A 26193-nucleotide genomic window follows, 5' to 3' on the forward strand; every position below is an offset into this window, starting at 1 on the left:
AAGGAGTGAGTATGAACTTGAGTGAGTACTTTGAGTGTGAGAAGGAGTGAGTATGAACATGAGTGAATACTGGGAGTGAATATGAACGTGAGTGAGTAGGAGCGAGTGTGAACAGGCGTGAGTATGAGCGTGAGTGGGGGCCTATGAGTGCGACTAGACGTGAGTATGAAAGTGAGTGCGGTGGCTGAAAAAATTGTGGAGAGTTAGTATGAATGAGTAGTCCCTCAAAGTGCCGACCTATGAACTGAAGACGTTCACCAGCAATAAAACGCCCCTAACAATTTCAGCGCACAACCGAGAACGCAGGCAAGCGCAGAACACTAAAACATGTGAGAGTCTTGGCAGACAAATTTTACGAGAGGGCGTTGCCATGTATACCCATGCAATGTAAAGGCTGCACTGAGTAATAATAGCGTGGGCAGAGGGTGCTGAAAAAGTTTTTCGTAAAAAAATTTCATAAATTCTTCGTTCATTACACTTACATAATACAGCTGGGGAAAAGAAATCCCATTTGAAAAACTTATTGATTGCTCCGACTTTATTTGATACTTAATTTTTCACTATTAGTGTTTGTTCCCTCCACACATAGACGCACTTCGATCGCAGCTTCCATAGCTCCCCATGCTGATGTCGCTGGCAATAGCTTCCAAATTGCTTTTCGCCCGAGCCTTTGTGACCTATTTGAATGGACCTTGGTGGTGTTGCGAAAGCAAAGCTGCTGTATTCCACAAGTACTACGCAACAAGGTGAGCGCACGCATCCTATCTGTGACGCCACAACGATCGCAGCGCTGGCCTCCCTAGTGGAGGCCTTCGCGGCCAACATAAGTTTTTTTACCGGCACAAGAACATGTGCGTAAACGGGGTAAACGCTGTGTACAGCAAAGTACCGTCAGCCACTAAGCTTTCTGACTAGACTCATTGACTGACGTCCCACATTTACTGGTGAACAGAATGAGAGAAAAAGCAACCATATTCGTATAAGGTGTGAATGGTGGTACTCAACGAATCTCACAGATATGCGGGCTTTCTACGATTTTTCTTTCCTTCTTTTTTTTTGTAGTATGCAGATGATGGCGATGTAAATAAGTAATAAATGAGAAGCATTTATTAGCGAACTCCGGCTACTTTGAGGGTATCTATCTATCTATCTATCTATCTATCTATCTATCTATCTATCTATCTATCTATCTATCTATCTATCTATCTGTCTATCTGTCTATCTATCTATCTATCTATCTATCTATCTATCTATCTATCTATCTATCTATCTATCTATCTATCTATCTATCTATCTATCTATCTATCTATCTATCTATCTATCTATCTATATATCTATCTATCTATCTATCTATCTATCTATCTATCTATCTATCTATCTATCTATCTATCTATCTATCTATCTATCTATCTATCTATCTATCTATCTATCTATCTATCTATCTATCTATTTATCTATCTATCTATCTATCTATCTATCTATCTATCTATCTATCTATCTATCTATCTATCTATCTATCTATCTATCTATCTATCTATCTATCTATCTATCTATCTATCTATCTCGCTGCCTTCGACTTTTAGCTCTCCTGGCCGTTTCGTTCATGATATCGATACCAAATTTAGTATGGGATAACATGACTGTATGGCGAGCGTAATCGACTAGTCGTAACGTGACTGTCGTGAAATGTATGTCATGATTTACACTTCATATTCTTGCTGCTCTTGTAGTGTTTTCGTTTATATTACATGCTGCAAAACTGGTATGTTATGACATGGCTGCATGGCGAACACAAGTGACAGACCCTAACGTGGAAATCATGGCATGCATATCACGTAAGTAATGAGTCATGACTACACGCCACGCTCATGGTGCGCTCGTGGTCGTCTCGCTAGGATCACATATGCTAAATTTCGTATCACGTGATGTGAATAGACTACGAAGGTGAATGACATGTTTAAACATTATAATCATGACAAGAAAGTTATGTACGGCCATACTTACGTCCGCCTCGTAACGTTGTGCTTATTTTCAAGTGACATACCACCCGTCTTCAATTGTGCTTCACAGATCATCGATTCTCACTGTACGTGTGCTCTGACATTTTTTTCAGTCACGCTACAGTAGTGCGTAGTAGTTGGAACACAAGCTGAACAGGTACAAGCAACACAGCATTGGCGTGATTTAGTGCGAAAGCGTGAAGCGTCACCCAGGGTGAGCATTCCTGTGAAAGGCAGAATGCGCTTTACTTGTGGGTAACGTTAACGTTCCATAGACGTCATCCATCGATTCAGTTGAGAGGGCGTACATAAAAAGGTGAACTGTAGTCAATGCAAGTTATCCGCCGGCTGAGACCGCAAGCAACGAAGCGCCGCTGCGTGTATTTGTATGGGCGCCGCCGACCGTCTATCCCCGCTTGCGCGGGGATGGTGCTGCCACCTATAGCGCGATATCGCCACAAATAAGCCCACACCTTTTGTTTTTAAGGAGCTAGCAACGTGCACGAACGCTTTCCTTCGCGATGACACCATCCGATACACAGGCCTTCCCAGCCACCCAACAGCGGATCCTACCTGGTCGTCCAACAGCAGATCCTACCTGGACAAAGAGAAACCTGCGCGCGAATGCTTAAGAGGTATACGCGCGTATACAAGCCAGCTGGCTTCCGACAAACCGGGAAGTGGCATTTCATTCACATGCGTCCATCCAGTACCACCGGCCGCTTCTGTCACGACACCCTCGACACGCTATTGTACGCTTCCCAGATTTCATCAAGACGCTCCCCACTCCGCGAGGGGTGCCGACACACACTGCGCATAGATCAGCGCCGTCTCGACCAATGCCTGGTATGATACTGCTGTACGCTCCACGACGGCTCTGGTAATGAAATGGTAAAACAAACACACTCTAAAAATGACAGAGAAGAAACAGAAGAAACTAGACTGAGCACTGTCTTAGGACTGATCTTTATTTTGGAACACAAACACATTTATGCCAAGTCGGCCAAATCAGACGCGACTACTACATTATGAAAATGTCTGTCTGACGTCAACGTAACCATTGTGTCACAACACGCGTGTTAATTTCAAAGATATAATATCATTTTCTCTATTGGGAGGGTTTATCTACCAGCACATTTATTTTTGAGGCATGCGATTTAGTCTGATTTGTTATCATCATCAGCCGGACCACGCCTACTGCAGGGTAAAGACCTCTTTCATGAGCCGCCAATCAATCTGGTCTTGTGCTTTCAGTTGCCACGTTATACCCGCAAACTTTTAGATCTCATCAGCCCACCGATCTTTCTGTCTTCCCTTCGTACGTTTGCCTTCTTTGGGAATCCATTCAGTTCCCCTAATGACCACCGGTTATCCTACCAACGCGCTACGTGTCCGGTTCATGTTCAATTCATTTTCTTGATTTAAGCTATAATATGTTTCACCCCGGTTTATTCCCTGACCCACTTTGATCTTTTTTTTTGTCTCTTAAGGTTACACCAATCATTTTCCGTTCCATCGCTCCCTGCATCGTCCTCAATTTGAGCGGAACCCTCTTTGTAAGCCTCCAGGTTTCTGCTGCGTAGGTAAGTATTGGTAAGGTGCAGCTGTTATATACCTTCCCCTTGAGGGTTAGTGGCAGATTACCATTTATAATTTGAAAATGCTGGCTGAAAGTGATCCACTCCATCCTTATTCTCCTATTTATTTCACTCTATAGATTCGGCTTCACGGTTACTACCTGTCCCCAGTAGACATATTCCTTTGAAATTTGCAGCGTTTCTTCACGTACCAGAAAGGGCTGTTTTCTGCTGAGATTGTTGCCTAACACTTTAGTTTTGTGCATAACATTTTCACACCTACTTTTCTGCTCTCCGTGTTCAGTAATCATGAACTGCAGTTCGTCCCCTGAGTTACTCATGAAGGCAATGTCTTCAGCTAATTGCAGGTTACTAAGGTATCATCCACTAACACTTATCCCTAACTCTTCCCAGTCTCGGGTCCTGAATACCTTCTTTAAACTCATGGTGGATAGCACTAGAGAGATCCTGTCTTCCTGCCTTACACCCTTCTTTATTGGGATTCGGTCACCTCCTTTACGGAGAACTATTTATGGTGGCTGTGGATCCTCTGTAGATTTCTTCCAGTATGTTTATGTAGGGTTATTCGATGCCCTGATTCCATAGTGCCTGCATTACTGCTGATTTCTCGACTGAGTCAAGCACATTCTCGTAATTTTCCTGGACCATTAAAGTTTTTTTTTGACTTCTGTACAGCTCCCTGTAGAACTCCTCCGACATCTCGACTATCCTATTCATATTGGTTATGACACTGCCTTCCTTGTTTCTCAATGCACACATCTGATTTTTGTCTGTGCCCAAGTCTTGCTTCGCAGCTTTTAGGTTTGTGCCGTTTTTAATAGCCTGATCAATTCTTTCCATGTTATACCTCCTGATGTCCGCTACTTTAAGCCTACTGAATAATTTTGAAAGCTCCAAGCTCTTTTTTGTCGTTAAACACTCTCTAATTCCTCGAGTAGCAAAGCTAGACTATTCTCTCACTAGATATCGGTTTAGCGTTCAAGGTACTATAGTTCAGATACCAATAGCGGCCTCTTCGGACCCAGAGATTCTTAGCACACTCCGCCTGATCTGACCGTCACCTTGGGCAGTTGCTTCTAAGGCGCTGGGGACCAAGTGCCAAGGGTTAATTGCTGTATTCATGGGAGGTTGTGATTAGCTGCTGCAGCAGAGTGGCCAATCCTGCTTCTGGTGAGGCAGTGCATTACTGGGAGCTGGTCGCCAGTGAAGCCAACCGTCAGAGCTCTTTTTTCTTCTTTTTTATTGTTCTTTTTCATCAATTCTGTCCTTACGCATTTAGGTAGATATACAGTTTGGAATGGTTCGACATCTCTATCCCAACCGAATTTCGTCATGGCATGTTTGGCTGCCAAGCTATCTCTATGTAGATGTTCTGTTGCGCTTTACTGGCAATGTAGAAGACCACCTGACCGCCTATATGTTACCAACCTCACCTGGCTCGTAGCTCGCCATATCTTCTTTTCTAATTGTCTTGAAATATAAATTCCCTTCTATAAAAGAAAACAAACCACCTGTGCGGTTTCGAACTTCTGATTTTGCGAGCTTATGCTAAATTAGTGCCTTGAATGACCCTTGTTTTCACGCGTTTGTTTTCTACTAGCTTCTTCCTGTCACGCTCGATATTGACGTTGGTTTCGGCCATGAACAGACATGGATTGGTTCGAATGCAGTTAGAATTTAACGAACTCCTCAATATGCAAGAGTGTGGGCCGCATTGGTCAACTGACGTTGCTGGCAAATGAAAAAAATAGCTAGAATTTCAATGACTATTTTGACATAAGTTCAAGCCTTGCGAGCGTTACGCAATACAAAGCGACATACTGCAACACGCAAAACCTCGAGTATCAAGGCATGTTTAAAAATGCGTGCCGACGCGGATGCATACCCCGACACACGTTAGGTCCCCCGCAAGGTAAACACGTATGATTGTAATGATAACATATAATAAACCCGTAGTTGTTGAAATGAGGACGTTCTGCTATAATGACGCTGTTTTAGGCACACTAACTTATTAGCGCTCAATAAACAAGCGTGCTAATATAATGAACACGGGACAACACTAGGTCCCCGCTTGCGCGCCTTAGGCACGAACGACGCTTCTAGTTAAACGAATGCCGTCTTCGCCCAGCAATTCGTAACCAATATTTATTGCGGCCGCGGCCCCCTTCCCACACTACTGACGACAGGGGTGTGCGTCACTACAACTCAGTTAAACTCCTCCGTCGAATCCAAGCTCTACATGCTCTCCAGTCTTCACACTTCGGACGAAAGGACAAGTCTCTCACACCTAACTGTGCCACACTTTGCTTTTATTTTAAAGATATGATACACACAACCCACGTATACCCGTACACATAGCCGAGCTTAGTGCTTGGATGACCCTCCTTCGCACGTGTTTGTTCTCTCCTGACTCCTTCCTGTCACGCAAGATACTGGCATTGTTGGTTTCAGAGTGTCCGCAATGTCAGAGTTTTGCTGATTTCGAGTGGTTGCATCCATACTTTGGCGCTTCCTGTAAACTGACGATTTGCGCGCACCTGTTCTCCGACAAATCGCCTTCTTCCATGGAATTCCTACGTTAAGCGTAGACTTCGCGGGTGGTTGGAGTGCATGAAAATTGAACGCGAAAAGTTTCTAGCTGCTAAAGAATAGACAGGTGCAACCTTCAAGGCTGCATCGTAATTTGCTGACGTTTTGGGGTAGTAAATAAAAAAAACACTTTGACAAAGAGACACAGAAGAAGGCAGTGGCCCTCAGATGGGAATCAGCTATACGTATTTGTAATCACAACAACGGTTAGCCTAATAACTTAAAAAAAAGGAGGAAAGGTAAGGAGCGTTTATTTCTAGTTTTAGAAAGCGCCGAAAGGAAAAAAGAAATTCGTACAAAAGCAATGTCGCTTTCGCATCAATCAACACAAAGCGTCTGGTTGAACTGCTAGACCCCGATGACTCTTGGCACCCACTCTCGCGCACAACGATAACTTCATGTGACCTCGTCTGCTTCAAATATTTTTATATCTATTGTTTTTTTTTCTTTGTGTCTGGCAAGGACCTTTTTGAGTGGCGAAACTTTGGTGTGCAGCCACAAGTCGTACAATGAAATTGTGGCTAATTGCTTTTATGACGTTATGCTCATGCTTCTTGAAACTTTTATTTAGGCACCTTCTCGTTAGGACTATACGTATCTCTTTCCAGAAGAGAACGGAATCGAACACACTACATTTTTTGTGCATTCTGCGGTATATAATTTATTGCGCAGAGCTGCTAGTTGCTTGCTGGTTTGTTTACAGCTTTTTTTTCGGCACAGAGAATAGCACTCTGATGTTGACATGCTTCCCTAAGTTCCTCGAGTTATGCGTTATCCAAAGCAGACATCACAGCAAAACGTTGATTTTAGTTGCAATCTGATACTAATTGCTTGTCCTGGTTATTTGCGTTTTAAGAAAAGATTGTGCGGCAGAAATTAGCTGATATGGCGGATAACCCAACACCAATTTCGGAAACTCGAGATGTTTGAGAGTGCTGCATGGTTTCTCCTAACCAATTAGTGGGGACGAATGTTACCTATATTTTCATTTGGTTTTATGGAAAGGGTGCGTTCTCGTCCGAGTATTCTGGTGGAATCGACATGTATGGTTTGACGCAGACTGAGGGCCCCTCGAGACGTTGCAGAGGTCAAGAAGGTATTGTCCTTGTCAGAGAACACTTGCGAGGCACGCACATTGCACTACTTTCTTATGCTATAGAAGTGGGCGTTTTGAACTAACGATGCTAGGATCAAATATATGATGCCTTACGCTATTTACGATTCAGTTTCGGCATTACCAGACACAAAGCGACAAATTACGGTAAAAAAGTCGCAAACGAAACTTTTGCTGTCAGGAGTTTTTTAGAGCGTTCTGGCTGTTTACTAAAGCTCTCTGAAATTAAGTGCAATATAATTTCGTCAGGCCAATAATAAAGCACGTAGTGGCAATAGATCTCTTCGCCAATAGGCCTTTTCGCGTTAGGTTTAATTATTTAATTAATTAGTTTATTTACTTATTACATACTGCTGACCTGTTTACCAGGTCTTAAGCAGGAATGAGCATACACAAATGTTTACTACAAAAAACATAATTGACATCACACAGCATACTGACAGTGTTTACAATTCGACACTTCTGTGTTAATTTACAAAAAACTAAAGAAAAACAATACAACAAAGGCATAGCTTTGCTGACTGAAACGTACTAAAAAATGGAAGCATTGCGTAACTCTGGGCTGCATGACTGTACAAAAAAAACTGTTAGTGGTTATTTAGAGCATGTAGAAATAAATCAACTGTTCGACACTGTACAGCATCGGGTGATAGGCTATTCCCCTCACGGGTAGTTCTTAGAAAAAATGAATACCTGAATGTGTCTGTGCGGTTTACGTAATCTAAAGCTTTCTTTGAATGATGTGAGCGCACAGCATATTCACTTATTTGTGTAGTGTGCACTGTTTTGTTGATACCAATTTTGTTGTGGAAAATGAGGTAAAAAAGCTAGAGCCTCTCCATTCTTCTTCTCTCCGCTAGTTTTTCGAGATCCGCTTTAATTAGTAGAAGTGAAGGGGAAGTACGCCAACTATAACAATTAAGCACAAATAGGACAAATTTTCATTGGACCATTTCTAATTTTTTATTATTGGAGTCAGTAAAGGGATCTCACACTGCAGCTCCATATTCTAATACTGGTCTAATGAAAGCTGTAAATACTGTGTATGTGAACCAACTCATACCAGCCTTAACCTCAGATGACTCTGATAAGCGAGAGCAGAACTGCAGCGTCGCTTAAGGATTACATCACTGGTGGTGGCTACAAAACCAAACCATGGTCAAATTATATGGGTCATAAAATTTAGAAAGTTTCGAAAACCAATTGCCATAGGCATCAACGCCCTACGGCAATTAAAGCGCGACTAGGTGAGGAGAGGCCAAACAACGAGAACTACTAACTCAATGATTTTTTTCAAATTGTAGTTGTAATTTTATATATGTCAAACTTAACCATGAGTTTACTTTACGATTTATCTGTCATCCGGCTAAATAGTTGATTGCCTCAATTTTTGGTCGAGTGCCATGAAGGCAGGGGGGGGGGGGGGGGGCGTATCTAGTCAATGTGCTATACGAGCTTGTGTTTTTTTCAGCGCAATTCATTGCGAGCGTTCCGGGCGTAGCTTTCATATTTTATATATTTGATTGTGTGCTGTTTACTGGTGTGATATTTCAGAGCTGAAGTAGGTAACGTAATCTGTCGATAGGCGCTCTCCGAATTGTCGATTGCCACCGCTGTCGCACAGCCGGCATGCCCTCACTTATGGTGATGGCGAATGCGACACGCGGAGCAACGATACACTGTAATCTACGGTTGCCAAACTGATATTCTCAAGGCTCCTGTCTCGCTGCAGCAATTTTACGTGATTGGGCAACGTTAGTCTTTGAACTGTTATGCATTTGTGCTCGTGAACAGTTGCGTCACAATATCAACGGTGAAGTTATTCGTTATATTGCAAGTGCGCCTCTTCGCTAATAAAACAGCTTTTGTTGTTTAATCTTTCTTGTTAAGTAGCTTCAAATTTGTTAGTACTATACGACCTATACAGGTTGAACAAATTGTCGAAAACATCAAAGTTTGAAAGTGTTTTTTCAGGTCCTTTAATCACTCTGCGTTCCACCACTTACGATAATGCATGGCGGGAACAAACGAATGCTGAAGGTTCGTTCTACCGTGGCCGCAATTGCAATGCCAGGTTTCCGACCAATAATTTCGATTAAAACTTTCATGCTTGAAGGACAGGAAAACTCACTACAATTTATTCTGTCTTTGGTTCCCGCGAAGTCAGGTTTGTTGGGATGCTTATAAGCATGTTGAACGGACACAGAATTACCAAAATCTCTGTTAAAGCGTCTTGATAGACATATTTGGTCTCATATTGGCGCTCACATTCACTAAAACTATACTCAACCATCCTCAGTAGAACGCGGGCTCATGTTGCTTTGCCTCACCCGGGTGCTGTACAAGTCAGTGTAAGTTAGCCGATCAATGTCCGCAGTATTGTTGTGTAAGAAGGGGCCTCCTGTGTTTCTCACAGGGATGGGAGAGGCAGACTAAGAAAATGGCGCATATTTACTCGTATTTATATCATCCGGGAGGACTATATGTAATAAGCTTGTTTCACTATTGGGATTAAGTCCTGAAAGCATGTATTTTAGGAAGTTGACATGCTTGTTGTTTGGGAAACAGTGATACCGCGGTATACCTTCATTGGCACCTGTCACAGATGAAAATAATGCCGCACAAGAAGGGGCATATTTGAAGCGTAAAGAGGCGATTTTTTTTTCGTGCTCTCGCACCTGGCGTTTCAGTTATACCCTTGATACACAAGCAGCCTAAATCATGGTTATGCTAACTGCGGTCACGTTAACCATGGTTTGCTGATGTTACACGGCACACGAAACCGCGGTTTTCCCGCTAACCGTGATTTTATGAAACCGAGCTTGGCAAACTTAATTAGGCCGATAACTTAGGAAATGGCGGCGTCCACCCTCGATGCTGCGAGGGAGCGAGGCGTTTTTCTGTCGCTGGAATTGCAACATGCGTTTGCAGCTTTCTAGTAGATGTGTAACACTGTGGTTGGCGCTTCAACGCAATTAACCGTGATTGGCCGTAAGTGCGCTTAGCTTGCCTGTGTGACAAGGGACTTGCTTGAAATACTTGGTCTGGCGTTCACTGAGGGACAAGGAGAGAGCAGAGAACTAACAGGTGTTAGGGACGTCATAGTCAAAATCAAGAAGAAGAAAAGGGCACGTAGCGCGAAATAAGGATAACCGCAAGTCATTAGAGATCACAGACTGGACTCCAAGCGGGTAAGGGGGAGACAGAAAGTTAGGTGGGGAGATGAGATGACGAAAGTATTAAGTGGCAGCAGCAGGCACAGGACCGACTGACGAAACATGGGACAGGCCCAGCAGCGGGCGTAGTCAGGCTGATCATGGTGTTTTGAAATGCTGGTCTTGTCCGGGAGCCAGTGCAGACTACGAAGAATACAACGCCGTTGATGACACTAGTTATCGTGGCAAATGTGGCGCAAAAAATAGTGGCACAACGAACAAAACATTTTATGAAGCATGCATTCAAAGCTCTAATGGGAGAATAAAAAAAGTGAAAGCCAGCCTGTGGCTGCACTAGCCACCATTTATGCACTGTCAGCACACTGGAGGTCCTGCTCCGCCACACTGCTAAGCGACGTGTTGCGCAGCACCTCGGGCTCGGCGCACTCGGCATGGCGCCATATATCTGGGAAGCTCAGCAGAAACCGCAGCTGGCAGTCACACTTGAACGGGTTTCCTGCGTGAAACCAAATGACTAAATATGAGAATTGATAGACAATGATATGTCTAACAAAAAAACGAGGCCTTAAATTTAGACTTCTTTCTTTCTATACTACCGGGTATTTTTGAGAACGGCAAAATAAAGCAAGTCTTGCACATGCTGTGGGAGTGCCCGACGCCGTACAAACGCACTAACGCCACGACCCTTTCGTCGAAGCTTCATGAGGCTCTGCGGAGCCCCGCTCTTTACGACCAAACCTGAGCGATCCAGCACGCCCGTGAGGTGGCGCCGAGGCAAGTCCTTGACGTCCCCTCATGGGAAGCCTAGGCCTGGCCACCTAAACCTGCTGGTTTCTTATAATGAAGTTTATTCCCCCTCCTTGAATAAATAGTGAACCTCGCACTGGAAGAACAATCACACAGAGAAACACAAAAAGAGACCACGGGTGCCCGTGGTGTCTATGTGTGTTTCTTTCTCTGTGTGGTTGTTCATTCGACGTGACGTTGAGTATTTAATCAAGACATGCACCAACCAGCTCCACAGTGAGTTCTACTAAAACTGGTCTCCTTTTCGTGGGCTGAATGTGGCAGTTAGCTACCCCGACCATTACAGAAATTGAAAGAAGAAGCATGCATAGCAGCAAGCTATAGCTTTCACCTCCGAGGCATTGGGAAAACAAAAGGCACAAGGAGACCATCAGCACACACTGCGGCACTCATAATATTTCGGGCATCAAGAAGACAGTGTTATAATGCAGAAATATGGCAGTGTGCACAAAAAGTTCCAGCCAAATCTGAAAAAAATTGGGATTTTATGAGTGCAACTGTCTTCCAAAAGTGTCATGCTAGAAGCTTTGAAATTTCGGGCATGGGAATGGGGTGATTCGCTGGTGCCATGAGTGGCAACGGTTTCGCAACAAGAAATTGATTGTATCGGAAAAAGAAACAAAATGAAAGAGTTCAATGTAACCTACACCTATCCTAAATTTTGCAGCAATTGACGTCTCAAAACTCTCTCATAGTGAGAATTGATACGTAGGGTTTGAGGCCGTATAGTGTGCATAGCTTTACCACGACCTTTCAGGGACATAATAAAAGGATGCCACAATCTATGTAAACTCGACTTGCTTTGAGAGCAGAAGGACAAATGTTGGGAAACAAGAAAAAGCGGAAATTCGTGAGTTCATGAAGCCAATATATAGACATACCACACTGCGCCACGACGAATAGCACAATACCAGGATTCCTTTACGATGATACCGCTACAGCTGTGTAAAAAAACATTTCATTTGTAAGAAACGTCACTAACTAAATTTACGCCATTAACGGTTGTACACTTCTATTTTATTGATTGATTTGTGGTGTTTAACGTCCCAAAACCACCATATGATCATGAGAGACCCCGTAGTGGAGGGCTCCGGAAATTTTGACCACCTGGGGTTCTTTACCGTGCACCCAAACCTGAGCACACGGGCCTACAACATTTCCGCCTCCATCGGAAATGCAGCCGCCGCAGCCGGGATTTGAACCCATGACCTGTGGGTCAGCAGGCGAGTACCTTAGCTACTGGACCACCGCGGTGGGGCTACATTTCTATTTTAGCTTTTTGCGTTTCGTTGTATCTCATTATAGCACGAACAAAATATGATTACGAGAGTAACGCGTAAAATGTCCCAGGCAAGGTAAAACTAGTGAAATAAAAAGAAAAATAACAATATGAGATCATCTTACGCCAGCGACAATTGATCAATGACAATGAAGCATATTAAGGAGCCATTATCGATAGGTGCGTACCGAAGCGAACACCACGGCACGAGTGATTCACAGTATGATACATCTCCATCTTTTATTTTACAAGCCATAAAAAGTACATTTTTTAGGGTAAACAGCGCGAAAAACGAAGACAGAGAATTAGGAAGACACAGGGCAAGCCCTGACTTTTAACTGAAAACTTGAATGAAGAAAGATCACATATACACAGTTATTCGCGCATGTTCTTGCATGGGGAGAAAACTAAACAAACTAAATAAGCCGAAATGACTACCGTAGACACGAGGCATCTTGCCCTAACAACGTGAGTGTGAATACTTTAAAAATGATAATTTTTTATCAAGGAGAGCGATTGACGGTTCACTGAAGCAGTTTTTGCCTGATTTTTGAATTCTGTAGGCTTCAAAAATTTCCCTTGTCAGCTGCTCCCGGTGGCCGAAAAGAACCTTCGTTCTCGTAAAGTCAAGGGTGCATCCACAGTTTCGACAGTGCGTGACCAAGTGTTTCGAAGGTGCGATACCCCGAAGGGAATTTTGGTGCTCCCTCAGTCTATAGTTCACACATCGCCCCATCTGGCCAATATGCACACGGGAAGAGTATGCTGTACACAACTCCAACTGCACACTCTAGAAACATATTGTTACGTGAAAAATAACAGTAGTCAGTCTACAGCCTCAGCGCAGCTCACCGACAACATCCACTTCTCCACTCTCAGTCTGAGGCACCTTTCTTGGGTATGTCCCGCTATGCCCTGTTTCAGTCAGCTTAAATCACGTAACACGACCCCTGGCGGCAAAAGCGCCAACCTGGCGAGTTTACGGGGCCACAGCAGGAGCAGTGTGATAACGCTTGAGCCTTGATACGTACGATGTCCCTTGACAGCAGAGCAGAAGAGGTTGATGGATTATAAGGGACAATTTCACATGTAGTGTTGGTCACGCGTCTAAGCACACGGTATGGGCCCGTGAAACGAGAGAGTTTTTCTGAAAGGCCTGCATGTCGCGTAGGGGACCACAGAAGAACGAGGGAACCTGTTGGAAAGTGTTCGTCGCGATGCCGCTCGTCGTAACGATGCTTCTGCGAGTCTTGGGACGCCATTAATCTGCTACGGGCAAGCTGACGAGCATGGTCAGCTCGGGTAATAGCGTCGCGTGCATATTCAGAAGTAGACTGCGCAGCCGTTGGCAGGATCCAACGGCAATGTTGGTTCGCATTCAAACAGAAGGTAAAATGGCGAGTACCCAGCAGTGTCATGCCGAGAGGAATTGTATGCGAACGTCACGTAGGGTAGTGCAAGGTCCCAATCACGATGGTCGGCCGAGACGTATTTCGATAGCATGTCTGTCAGGGTGCGGTTTAAACGTTCTGTAAGCCCGTTTGTCTGGGCGTGGTACGATGTCGTGAGCTTATGTTGGGTGGAGCAGGAACGCAGGATATCGTCAACCACTTTCGAAAGGAATGTACGGCCTCGGTCTGTCAGCAGTTAACGAGGGGCTCCATGCACTAAAATGAGATCGCGTAGTATAAAATCAGCGACGTCTGTAGTGGTGCTCGTTGGCATGGCTCGCGTAACTGCGTAACGGGTCGCGTAATCTGTAGCCACCGCGACCCACTTGTTTCCGGAGGCGGATGTTGGGAAGGGACCGAGAAGGTCCAAACCAACACGGAAGAATGGCTCCGATGGGATGTCGATGGGCTGAAGATATCCGGAAGGGAGTCCCGATGGCTTTTTGCGACGCTGGTCAATTTCACAAGCATTGACATAACGTCGTACAGAGCGTGAAATGCCAGGCCAGTAGAAGCGGTGGCGCACACGGTCATATGTGCGAGAGACATCAAGGTGACCGGCGGTTGGCGCGTCATGGAGCTCGCGTAGGACTGTGGAGCGCAGGTGCTTTGGTATTACCAGAAGTAGGTCGTGACCGTTGGGCGATAAATTACGCTGAAATAAGGTATGGTCCTTTAAGGTAAACATGCGAACAGAAGCGTCTTGCGGTGAAGATTCGAGCTGTTGTATTAGGTGGCTGATATCCGGATCGCAACGCTGCTCGTCCCTGAGATGAAGCAGCTGGGAGATGGAAAGGACGCAACCCACATAATCAGTACTCGTAGCATCGCAGTCGGCCACAGGGTAGCGTGACAGACAATCCACATCTTTGTGCAGTTTTCCTGATTTATACACTACGGTGTAAGAATACTCCTGGAGGCGGAGTGCCCAGCGGGCGAGACGACCTGAGGGATCTTTGAGGGAGGCGAGCCAGCAAAAAGTGTGGTGGTCGGTGAGAACTATAACTGGCCGGCCGTATAAGTAAGGGCGAAATTTCGCGACTGCCCACACAAGCGCTAGGCATTCGCGCTCTGTGATGGAATAATTACGCTCCGAGGGGGACAGCAGCCTGCTGGCATAAGCTATCACGCGATGCTGCCCACGTTGTCACTGAGTCAACACAGCGCCTATTCCGTAACCGCTGGCATCGGTGCGGGCTTCGGTCGGTGCCGTAGGGTCGAAGTGAGCCAGCACAGGACAAGAAGTGAGCAATGTGGCCAGGTCCGAGAATGCTGCTGCTTGCGAGGGACCCCAGGTAAACGTCTCATCTGGTTTGAGTATATCTGTTAGGGGCCGAGCGATTTCGGCGAAGTTCTTGATGAACCGCCGAAAAAAGGAGCAGAGCCCCACAAAGCTGCGGACATCTTTGGCAGTTTTTGGCACAAGAAAGTCCTTCACAGCTCGAACTTTTTCTGGGTCAGGCTGTACGTTGTAAGCGTCAAAAATATGTCCAAGTATTGTAATGCGACGGCGACCAAACCGGCACTTGGATGAATTCAGCTGAAGGCCGGCGAGACGGAAGACATCAAGAATTTTGGCAGTCTCTCAAGGTGTGCTTCAAAAGTGGAAACAAACACGATCACGTCATCTAGATAACAAAGACACGTAGACCACTTAAATCCATGGAGCAGGGAGTCCATCATTCATTCAAAGGTGGCAGGGCCTTACATAGGCTGAAAGGCATGACTCTGAATTGGTAGAGGCCATCGGGTGTTACAAAAGCCGTCTTCTCTCGGTTTATGGGGTCCACAGCAATCTGCCAATAACCAGAACAAAGATCGATGGAAGAAAAGTAGGCGGTACCATGGAGGCAATCAAGGGCGTCGTCAATGCGGGGCAGAGGGTATGCGTCTTTCTTGGTGATGTTGTTAAGGTGGCGATAGTCCACACAAATTCGCCACGATCCGTCCTTCTTTTCAACTAATACCACCGGGGATGCCCAGGGACTGGAGGATGATTCAATAATGTCCTTCGCTAGCATCTTGTTCACCTCCTTCTGAATTATGCTCCGCTCAAAAGCAGACACTCTGTAGGGACGGTGGTGAACAAGGTTGGGATTACCTGCTGGAGAAAGGACGTCTGTCCTAGAGGTCGGTTGCCAAAATCGTAAATATCCTGGTGGGCCTCGAGAAGATGTTGTAGGCCTTCAACTTGCGGAGGCGGAAGATCAGTGGCGATTATGTCTACAATTTGACGGCTGCCCAAATGTGTTGCGAGTGATTTGCGCTGCGGTGAAACAAGGGGGTCTAAGGCAAGCACTTCAATTTGTGAATTGAGCAACGGACACAGGTGGGCCAGGGTAATGCCTTGTGAAAGCACATGATTCATGTAGCCGAAACTTACAAGTGGTAGACAAGTTTTGTTATCTGTGATGCTGAGCTCCGTATAAGGCACTGCAACATTGTGCGCAAAGAATACGTCGGTGAGAGGCGTTGCGTAATAGTCACCGTCGGGCACAGCTGGTGAGCACAAAAAATCGACATACGTCACAGTTTTGGAGGGCAGGTGAACAAAGTCGCTGCATTGTAATCGGCATGTAGGGTGGTACGGGGTGTCACTTATTTGTGGCAGCTCTAGGCGGAGCTCACCAGTGGAGCAATGAATCAGAGCAGAATTGGTGGCAAGAAAATCAAGGCCTAGTATGAGGTCGTGGGGACATGTTGCAAGCACGGTAAAAAGGACGACCTCTTAATGACCGAATACGGTAAGTTGAGCTGTGCACATACCGACGACAGGGACTGTTGCGCCATCTGCAACTTGGACGACACTGGTCAAGGGGGGCGTAAGGACCTTCTTCATGCGACGACGAAAACGCGAACTCATAATACAGACGTGAGCGCCCGTATCTATCAAAGCTTCAACAGGTGTGCCATCAACATATACTTCTAGGGTGTTCCGGTTCAAACGTAAGGGCAACAGAGGATTGTTGGGTAAGGTCGACAGGGCAGCTTCACCTCCAGAAGCTGCGCAGCCTAGTTTTCCGGGGACATACGGCGCTTCAACGATGGCGAGGGAGAGCGGCGACGCGTATTTGAAGAGAAGGGCGGCTTTGAGGCGGTGGCGACGACGGGACAGGGTGGCCGTAGTCCGCAGAGGCAGTAAATGCTGTAGACTCCGTGCGGGTCGAGTAGCGGTGGTTTGGTGGATGGAATGAGTTTCTGTAAGCGGGGTACGAGCCAGAAGACATAGATGGCCATTGGCTGCGGCAGTAACGAGCGATGTGTCCTGCGTGACCACAGCGAAAGCAGATTGGCTTATCAGCAGCTGTTCGCAATTCAGACGGGTTCCTGGTTCGAATAGAGTACGGGCGATGTCTCATGTCCACAGAAGCTATCGAGGGACAAGTATTATCCAGGGTAGGTGCAGTGGACAAAATACCAAGATTAGCGAATTCCTGGCGGACAACAGCCTGGATCAAGGCGACAGCTGGCGTTGAGGCGTCTGGCAACGTCGGTTTGTTGGAAGCCGGGAAGCGGCCTTGAGTTCACGTCGGACGATGTGCGTCACGTCTTCGGTCGTAGACGGATGACAAGCAGTGGCTTCGCAAGACGACGTTGCCGCGGTGTTGGGTAGGCACTGAAACTGCTGCAAAATGCGTCGACTCTTCGCCTGCTCGAGACGGCGGCACTCTTTGATCACGGCGTCGATGGTCGTTACGTTGGTAAATACAAGCAGGCTGAACGCATCGTCGGCGATTCCTTTTAAAACTTGCGAAATCTTGTCAGCCTCAGTCATGTTGGGATCCGCCCTTTGACACAACGCTAAGACGTCTTGAATATAAGTCAAGTAGGGCTCAGTGGACGTCTGTGTACGTACGGCCAATTGCTTTCGGGCATCAAGCTGTTGACCAAACGGGTTGCCAAAGAGGTCGCGGAGCTGTTGCTTAAACATTTCCCAGCTTGTAATTTCGTGCTCATGGGTCTCAAACCAGATGCGAGGGGTCTTGTCAAGATAGAAAATGACATTCGCAAGCATAACGGTTGGGTCCCAGCCATATTGCTTGCTGACGCGGTCGTACATACTGAGCCATTTGTTCACATTCGCGTTTTCCTCTCCAGTAAAGGTACCTGGATCACGGGGTTGCGTTAGGGCGACGTACCTCATTGCTGTCGTTGCTGAAGTAGGTGGCGAAGCCGTATCCTCACCCGGAGCCATGGTAGCAGACTTAAGGAGGCGTCCACTGCGTAGCTTCGTTGTCAGAAGAGCACCCAGCACTTTCACCAAACTGTTACGTGGAAAATAACAGTAGTCAGTCTACAGCCTCAGCGCAGCACACCAACCACGTCCACTTCTTCACTCTCAGTCTGAGGAACCTTTCTTGGGTATGCCCCACTATGCCCTGTTTCAGTAAGCTTCCACGTAACGATATTGTTACGGATGAGACGCGACGTCGTATCAAAGAGGCTGTGGATTAGATGTATTTAAAACCAGTAGTAATAGCGTGACTTGTTTACCAGCGATTGAGTGGAGACAACTCTTCGTCTTCCTCGTAACGCACACATGCGCGTCGCCGCCCAGAATATCAATAAGCATAATGCATGCACGTAGCATATTCCCCAGCGGCAGAAGCGCCGTCTCGGCGCATCTAAATGTGAAAGTCACTGGGAGAGCTGTAAGGCTTCAAGCGCGATACTTGTACAATATAGGTAGCCTGTGGGGCACATGAAGGTGATGGGGCGTCCGGGCCAATTTCATGTGTCACTGGAGTTACCACACGAAGGACTCGGTATGAACCTGTCTAGTGAGTGAGCAGTTTTTCTGACCAGCAAACTAGAGGGGTCGGAGACCAGAGCAGGACCAAATAACTGGGCGAAAAGTGTACGTCGCTGTGTCGTTGATCATACAAACGCTATAGCTTCTCTTGAGAGGTCAGAAAGCGAGTACGGGTGATTTCCCGTGCGTGAGTGACCCGAGTGGAAGCGTCCATGATATATTCACTGGTTGGTACTGCAGAGGACAGGATGACGGTGTCTAGAGGCAATGTTGGTTCTCGGCCAAACTGCAGAAAAAATGGAGAGTAACCAGCAGTGTCATGGTGCGAGGAATTGTAGGCAAAGAAGAAGTACGGCAACTCAAGATCCCAGTTGGCTTGGTTGGCGGAAACATACTTAGCGAGCATGTCTGTAAGAGTTCGCTTTAGACGCTCCGTGGGTTCATTGGTCTGCGGATGGTACGACGTAGTCAGCTTGTGCCTCGTTTCACAGGATTGCAAGATGTCGGCTATGACCTTCGACAAAAAGTGCGGCCACGGTCTGTAAGCAGCTGCCATGCAGCTCTGTGTTGGAAAATTCCGTCTTTGAGGAGGAAGTCGCCGACATCTGTGGCGCAGCTTGTGGGAAGAGCTCGTGTGATGGCATAACGCGGGGCGTAGTCGTTGGCCATGGCTATCCACCCGTTGCCTGAGGAACACAAGGAGAAAGGGCCAAATTGGTCTAAGCCGACGTGGAAGAACGGTTGTGATGGAATGGCAAGTGGTTTAAGGCATCCGGCGGGAAGCGTCGATAGTGTTTTGCGGCGCTGGCATTTCTCACAAGCCGCAACGTATCTTTTGACTGAGCGTGCAATGCCTGGCCAAAAGAAGCGTCGGCGTATTCGGTCGTAAGTGCGTGACACACCTAGGTGACCAGCAGTCGGAAGGTCAAGAAGTTCATGCAGAACTTCCGAGCGAAGGTGTTTCGGCATGACAAGCAGCAGGGCCGATCCATCCGGCTCAAAACTTTGGCGGTATAATACACCATCGTGGAGCACAAACGAACAATAGGACTGATCGGAAGATCGTAATTCGAGGCGCTCAATGATAGCACGCAAGGACGCATCATGGTGCTGCTCTTCACCGATACATATCATTTGCGAAGGAGAAAAAGACGTAAGGGTAGGTGTCAGTGACAGGCATACTGCTTGATTCAGCGACCGGGTAGTGGGACAGGCAGTCTGCGTCCTGATGTAGGCGTCCAGACTTGTACGGCACCGTGTAGGTATACTCTTGCAGTCGCAGAGCCCAGCGCCCAAGCCGGCCAGTAGGATTCTTCAGTGACGTAAACCAACATAGCGCATGATGGTCAGTTATTACAGCGAAAGTTGTGCCATATAAATATGGGGGAACTTGGAGACTGCCCAAACAAGAGCAAGACATTCATGCTCTGTAATGAAATAGTTGCGCTCAGCAGCTGTGAGAAGGTGGCTAGCGTAGGCAATCACTCGGTCATGTCTACGATGGCATTGGGCTAGGACGGCTCCAATCTGGTGAACATTAGCATCGGTTCGGACTTCTGTCGGAGCGGATGGGCCAAAGTGAGCCAATATAGGTGGAGTCATCAGAAGCGTGATTAGACGAGAAAAAGCAGCAGCTTGGACGGTACCCCACGTAAATGTGACGTCTTTCTTCTGAATCTCAGTGAGAGGTCAAGCGATGGTTGCGAAAAATTCCACAAACTTTCTAAAGTAGGAACAAAGTCGTACAAAACTCTGGACGTCTTTAACTGGCCGGGGTACATGAAAACTGGTGACTGCACGAATTTTCTCCGGGTCCGGCTGCACACCAGATGCGTCGACACGGTGACCCAACACTGTAATTTGCCGGCGTCTGAAGTGGCACTTCGACGAGTTCACTTGAAGGCCTGCAGTGCGTAATATGTCGAGAAAAGCTGAAAAACGCTGAAGGTGGGTCTCAAATGTTGGGGAATATACAACATCGTCAAGATAACAGAGGCTTGTTGACCATTTCAACCCTTGTAGTAGAGAGTCCATCATGCGCTCGAACGTGGCTTGGGCGTTGCATAGCCCGAAAGGCATAACCTTGAACTGATATAGGCTGTCTGGAGTTACAAGTGCAGTCTTCTCTTGGTCTTTTTTGTCGACAGCAATCTGCCAGGAGCCGGAACGTAAGTGTACGTAAGTGTAAATTAACGGGCGCCGTGGAGACAATCGGGAGCGTCATCGATGCGGGGTAAAGGGTAAACGCCCCTTTTCGTGATTATATTCAGTTGGCGGTAATCCACGCAGAAGTGCCACGAGCCATCTTTCTTCTTAACGAGCACAACGGGGGACGCCCAAGGGCTCGAAGAGGGTTCACTAATTCTTTTCGCTAACATCTTGGTGACTTCTTGTTGAATTACTTTACGCTCGGTGGCAGACACCTGGTATTGTCACCGATAAATGAGATGAGAATCACCTGTGTTAATGCGGTGCTTGACGAGTGAAGTCTGGCCGAGTGGATGGCTGCCGATGTCAAATATTCCATGGTATGAAGCTAGAAGGCGGCATAACGCAGCTGACTTCTCAGGTTTGAGGTCCGGGGCAATCATGAAGCGTAAGGTCGCATCGAGGCACGTGGAATCCTGCGAGTGATGTGGGTGATCGGGACATACGTCTGCCAAAAAACTGGTGACGTGGTCGTCGAATAAGGCTCTTAGCGTGGTGACCGAAATTCTTTGAGGTAGTACTCGCTTTAAGAAACCAAAACTGATAACAGGTAAATATGTTCGGTTAGAGGCCATGGTTATGACGGAGTATGGTAAGTATTGCCAAGCGCCCGGAGAAATTTAGGAATCGGCGTGACGATGTTATCACCGTCGAGCACTGAAGAGTGCATTGCCAATTCAACGAATGTGAGAATGTGATATCTATAGGTGGTAGCCGGAAAAATTCAGTGGTGTAGAGGCTGTTCGGGAGTTCAGGGTGAGAATCCGCAAGAAGAGGAAGTTCTAGGCAGAAAGTACCAGCGGCACAGTCGATCGGGGCAGAATGCGTTGATAACAAGTCCATGCCAAAGATTAGGTCGTGAGGGTAGTTCTCGAGCACCGTAAATAAAACAGGGACATGGCGGCCGGGAAGGCTAACACGAGCGGCACACATTCCAGCGATGGCCACAGTTCCACAATCAGCGACACGGATGGCTTTATTCGCTATAGGCGTAATGACGTTTTTTGAGCAGGTGACACAGATGAGCACTCATTATAGACAGTTGAGCTCGGGTACCGACTAGCGCCGTAAAAGCAATACCGTCCCCATACACCTCAATCAAGTTCGAATGAGTGAGGAGCGTCAACGGAGGATTTGGATCAGTCGTAATTTATGCAGTACTACATCTCGTAGCTGCATGATCTAGTTTTTTGTCCGAGAGGATCCATAGTTGACCAGTGATGGATGGCGGCGTATTTGGGGCGATGGAGAATGGCGGCGTTGAGGTGATGGCGAACGAGTGGTGAAGCGGCTGCTAGGAACGTTGGAAGTAGGATACACACGACTGGGCGAATACCAACGGGAGTCGTCAAACGGGCGAGAAGAGGAAAATGGGCTTCAGGTTGGGGGCCTCAAAGGGCTGCGAAAGTAGCGGGAGACATGGCCAATTCGGTGGCAGCGGAAGCAGATCAATTTGTCGCCTGCAGTTCTTCATTCTGTCGGATTGCGGTATCGTGGAAGAAAATATGAGTCATGGCGCTGTGCATTTATTATCATCGGTATGGAGGCGGGTCGAGAGACAGAACAGGCCACAGAAAAACCGAGTTTCGCAATTTTTGGCCTCACGGCGGCTTGAATAATAGAGATCGCCGGAGGCGTTTGTGTGGCGCCATGGTCGAGTGGAAGTGAAGTAAATGGCGCCGGACTTAATGCCTCAAGCTGCCGTCAAACTCTATGTGTCACGTTATCCTGCAGAGGTTTTGCGGCACTGAGATCGGTGCACTTAGATGTAACAACCGTATTTGGTAACCGCGTAAATTCAGGCAGGACACGATGGCTTATGGCCATTTCGAAGCGGCGGCATTCTTTAATATTCATATCAACTGTCATGACGATAGTGCACAAGAGCAAGTTGAAGGTGTCGTCCATGATGCCCTAGAGTATGTGGCCCACCTTGTCACTCTCTCTCATTTGCTCGTCCACTTTCCGGCACAACGCGAGCACGTTCTGTATGTACGATACACAGAACTCAGTCGAGGACTGCACGCGTGGTGCGAGTTCTTTTCGCTCTTCCATTTGGCGACCGGACGGGTCCCAAAAGATGTGTGTAGTCACTCCTTGGTGATATCTCAGTTGGTGATCTAGGTCTCTTGGGCGTCGAACCAAACACGTGGGGTGCCATCCAAGTAAAATATTACGTTGGCGAGCATCATTGTAGGGTCCCATGGGTGTGTCTGGCTAACACGCTCGTACAAACAGAGCCAGTAGCTAACGTCAAGCCCAGGTTTCGTGGAAAATGTACCGGGATGATGGGGATAAAGCGTCGTCAGGTATGTAGTGGCTGGAGCTACAGATGGAGACGCTGACGGGTTGTTGTCATTGGTAGCCATGGCCGGAGACTGAACGGTGCGGCCACTGCGATGCTTCGTGGTGAAGACGGAGAACGTTCCACCTCCCCCGAATATGTTACGGATAAGATGCGATGCCGCCTCGACGAGGCGGTGGATGAGATGCATTTGAAATCAACAGTAATGGGGGACCGGTTTATTGTTGTTGTTCTCCTATTGTTAGAGGCGCATACACACTGTGGGGGATTGGCCAAGAATCCAGTGGTTTCAAAATTTACTGTTCAGATTTGGAATGATGGAGGTTTAACAGAAAGATTATGGATAGTCTAGGAAAGTGTGGTGCTTAATTTAACCACCAGTTTACCAGTGATCGACCGGAGACAACTCTTCATCTTCCTCGTAAGGCACACACGTGCCTCACTACCCAGAATATCAATATGCATAATGCATGCACGTAGCAATATTTTTGTGGTTATAGGAGCATGCATTGCTCGTCAACGAAGCGTTTTCGACGCATTTTTGCACCGCCGCGCAAACATTGCCGACCTCATTGTTGGCAGTGATAACCACTTCAATGCCGTGACGTGAACCTCTCTTTTAAGCTTATGCGAGAGTTGGTGAACGTAAGGCAACACTACAAATTTTTTTTTTCCTTTTTATTGGCTGATATTGGCTTCTGGGTATCGCATCTTCGGCACACTTAGCTATGCACTGTCGGAACTGTGGATGCACCCCAGGCTTTTTGAGAACGCAGGTTCTTTTCCACCACTGCGACCAGGTGACAAAGGAAATTTCTGAAGCCTATAGAATTGAAAAGACAGGCGATAGCTGCGTCACTGAATCGTCAATCGCTCCCCTAAATGAAAAGTTTATATTTTTAGATTATTGCCACTCACGTAGTTAGGGCAAGATGCCTCGTGTCTACAGCATTTATTTCAGCTTTAGTTTGTTTAGTTTTCTCGCCATGCACGAGCATGTGCAAATAACTTTATGTGTAAGATGTTTCTTCATTAAAATTTTCAGTGGAAAGTCAGCGCTTTCCCTGTGTCCTCCTATTTCCCTGTCTTCGTTTTTCGCGCTGTTTACCTTAAAAATAAATCGTTACCAACTTGCCCAATTTTTAATACGGCCCATGAAAAGTAAAATGCGCAAGAAAAATAAAATTGAACAGCAGCCCACAAGAACATGCCGCTAAGCTATTTGTTCGAAGTTCAGACTGTATGCTAAACATCTTGGTTCGGCCCTAATTGGCGAGGAGCTTCTAGGTGCCGGCGAAGTCACGCGAGGCGGCTTTAATGTTGAGGCTCTTCTGAGTCATCATATCCAACGTCAGTGTTGCTATGATACGCAAATGTCTCCGAAGTCATGGGCAAATGTTTTTCCCTCCCTTGTTGCGACGTTGTAAGACCTCGGTGCTACTTTCCCCAATATCGTAGCTCTTTAAGACCAAGCCTGGCCTTTCACGCGAACTACGACTCCCGGTAGGAGGGGTCTCAGCGGTTGTCCGGACGACCTCTGCTCTTCCTTTTTTACAAGACACAGGTGAAAATATTCTAACTGAGAACAACTGGAACCAGTTGAGGTAGTTTATGGTAAAATTACCAGTGGGCACAAGTTGCCAGTTAGTTTCAACTGAGACCTGTTGCCAATTGGTCCCAGTTGAGACTCACTGGCAACTTGTCCCTACTGGGAATTCGACCATAAACGACTTGATTTGGTCCTAATAGTTACCAGTGGCCAGTGGACTCTTGCGGTGCCTATAAAAGAGGAAGCTCGGCGTTGAAACATGACTTCATTTACTGGAATTTTCGCGAATTGAGCATGCAGGGGCTGTGAAGGATCTTGATTGCTTCTTTGGAACAATAACAGACGCTCGCAATTTCGTAAATCTCGTGCGTACGGAACCATCTGAAAAAAATACTTACACTTTTATTGAAACTGTAATTACTACTTCGGAAATGCAATACTGCCAGAAATCAAATTTCATCAACATCCAATTAGTATTGGCTTATTAGAGAAGTGTGCAGTGTGCCCCGAATTAAAGCCGGTATTGTTCTCAACCAAAACACAAGTACTGAAGTCGCCATTTCGGACAGCTTCTGTAAGCAGAAACAGTGGCTCTCAATTCACACCTCTTAATACGTGACTCGATTGATGACTATACTAGTGGGAGATATTTTTAAGAAGCAATCATAAGTAAGTTCTGTAAACGAATACGCACACCTTTATTGTACGTACCAGTTAAAGGTACGGCTACATTGCAGTATATTTTACAATCTTGCACTGCTATTTTTAACTGATTACCTCGTGTCACATACAATTTTAAATTCTAACTCTCTTGAGTATTCTCACAAACGCCACTGTACATTAATTCAACACTATCTGTAGAGATCGCAATCCGGTCTATTGCTATATTCAAACGGTTGAGCTTTTCCTTACGGACGGCAAAACAAAAAAAAATGATCGGACAGTAAAGCCGAAGCTCATACAGACAACAGGATTGAGGATATTTAATTAGCGAGGAAATACGTGCTTTTTTCTAGCACTTTGAATAGAGCTACAAGCCTGCACGAGTATACTCCGGAGTTATTTATCATGCTGTTGAACGCAAGTATTGCGCAATTGACACTCATTTTTTTATGATACTCCAAAACAAATGTCATAAAATCTGCAGTGTTTAAAGCATCGTTTACGAGGTAACGTTGGATTATCTCCACTCTCAGAACACTTTGTTTTGAACTATTTTGATACAAACTATGAATAACATCAACGAATGGACCACTAGGGTGACAAAGATGACGATTCAACAAAAGTTTGTGTTGTTGCCGCTCCGAAATCTTGGCTCAAGGTCACTGTGTGCTCCATGTACAATCTGTAAATATATACCTACC

At 46.4% G+C, this 26193-nt stretch overlaps 1 protein-coding gene and 1 long non-coding RNA gene across 2 annotated transcripts in view; one reads left to right on the forward strand and one right to left on the reverse strand.

Annotated features, from left to right (window-relative positions):
* The window catches only part of LOC142814760 (uncharacterized), a 130161-nt gene that overhangs the window by 63049 nt on the left and 40919 nt on the right, over window positions 1-26193 (forward strand). The window lies entirely within an intron of this gene.
* The window catches only part of LOC119172481 (uncharacterized), a 647431-nt gene that overhangs the window by 44724 nt on the left and 576514 nt on the right, over window positions 1-26193 (reverse strand). Inside the window, exon 3 of the mRNA XM_075894008.1 lies at window positions 10819-10973. Coding sequence (XP_075750123.1) covers window positions 10822-10973 — 152 coding nt within the window. The 3' untranslated portion in view covers window positions 10819-10821. The remainder of the gene's footprint in view (window positions 1-10818; window positions 10974-26193) is intronic.

This window comes from Rhipicephalus microplus, chromosome 4, assembly GCF_043290135.1.
Source record: "Rhipicephalus microplus isolate Deutch F79 chromosome 4, USDA_Rmic, whole genome shotgun sequence".
Taxonomy (NCBI): Eukaryota; Metazoa; Arthropoda; class Arachnida; order Ixodida; family Ixodidae; genus Rhipicephalus; species Rhipicephalus microplus.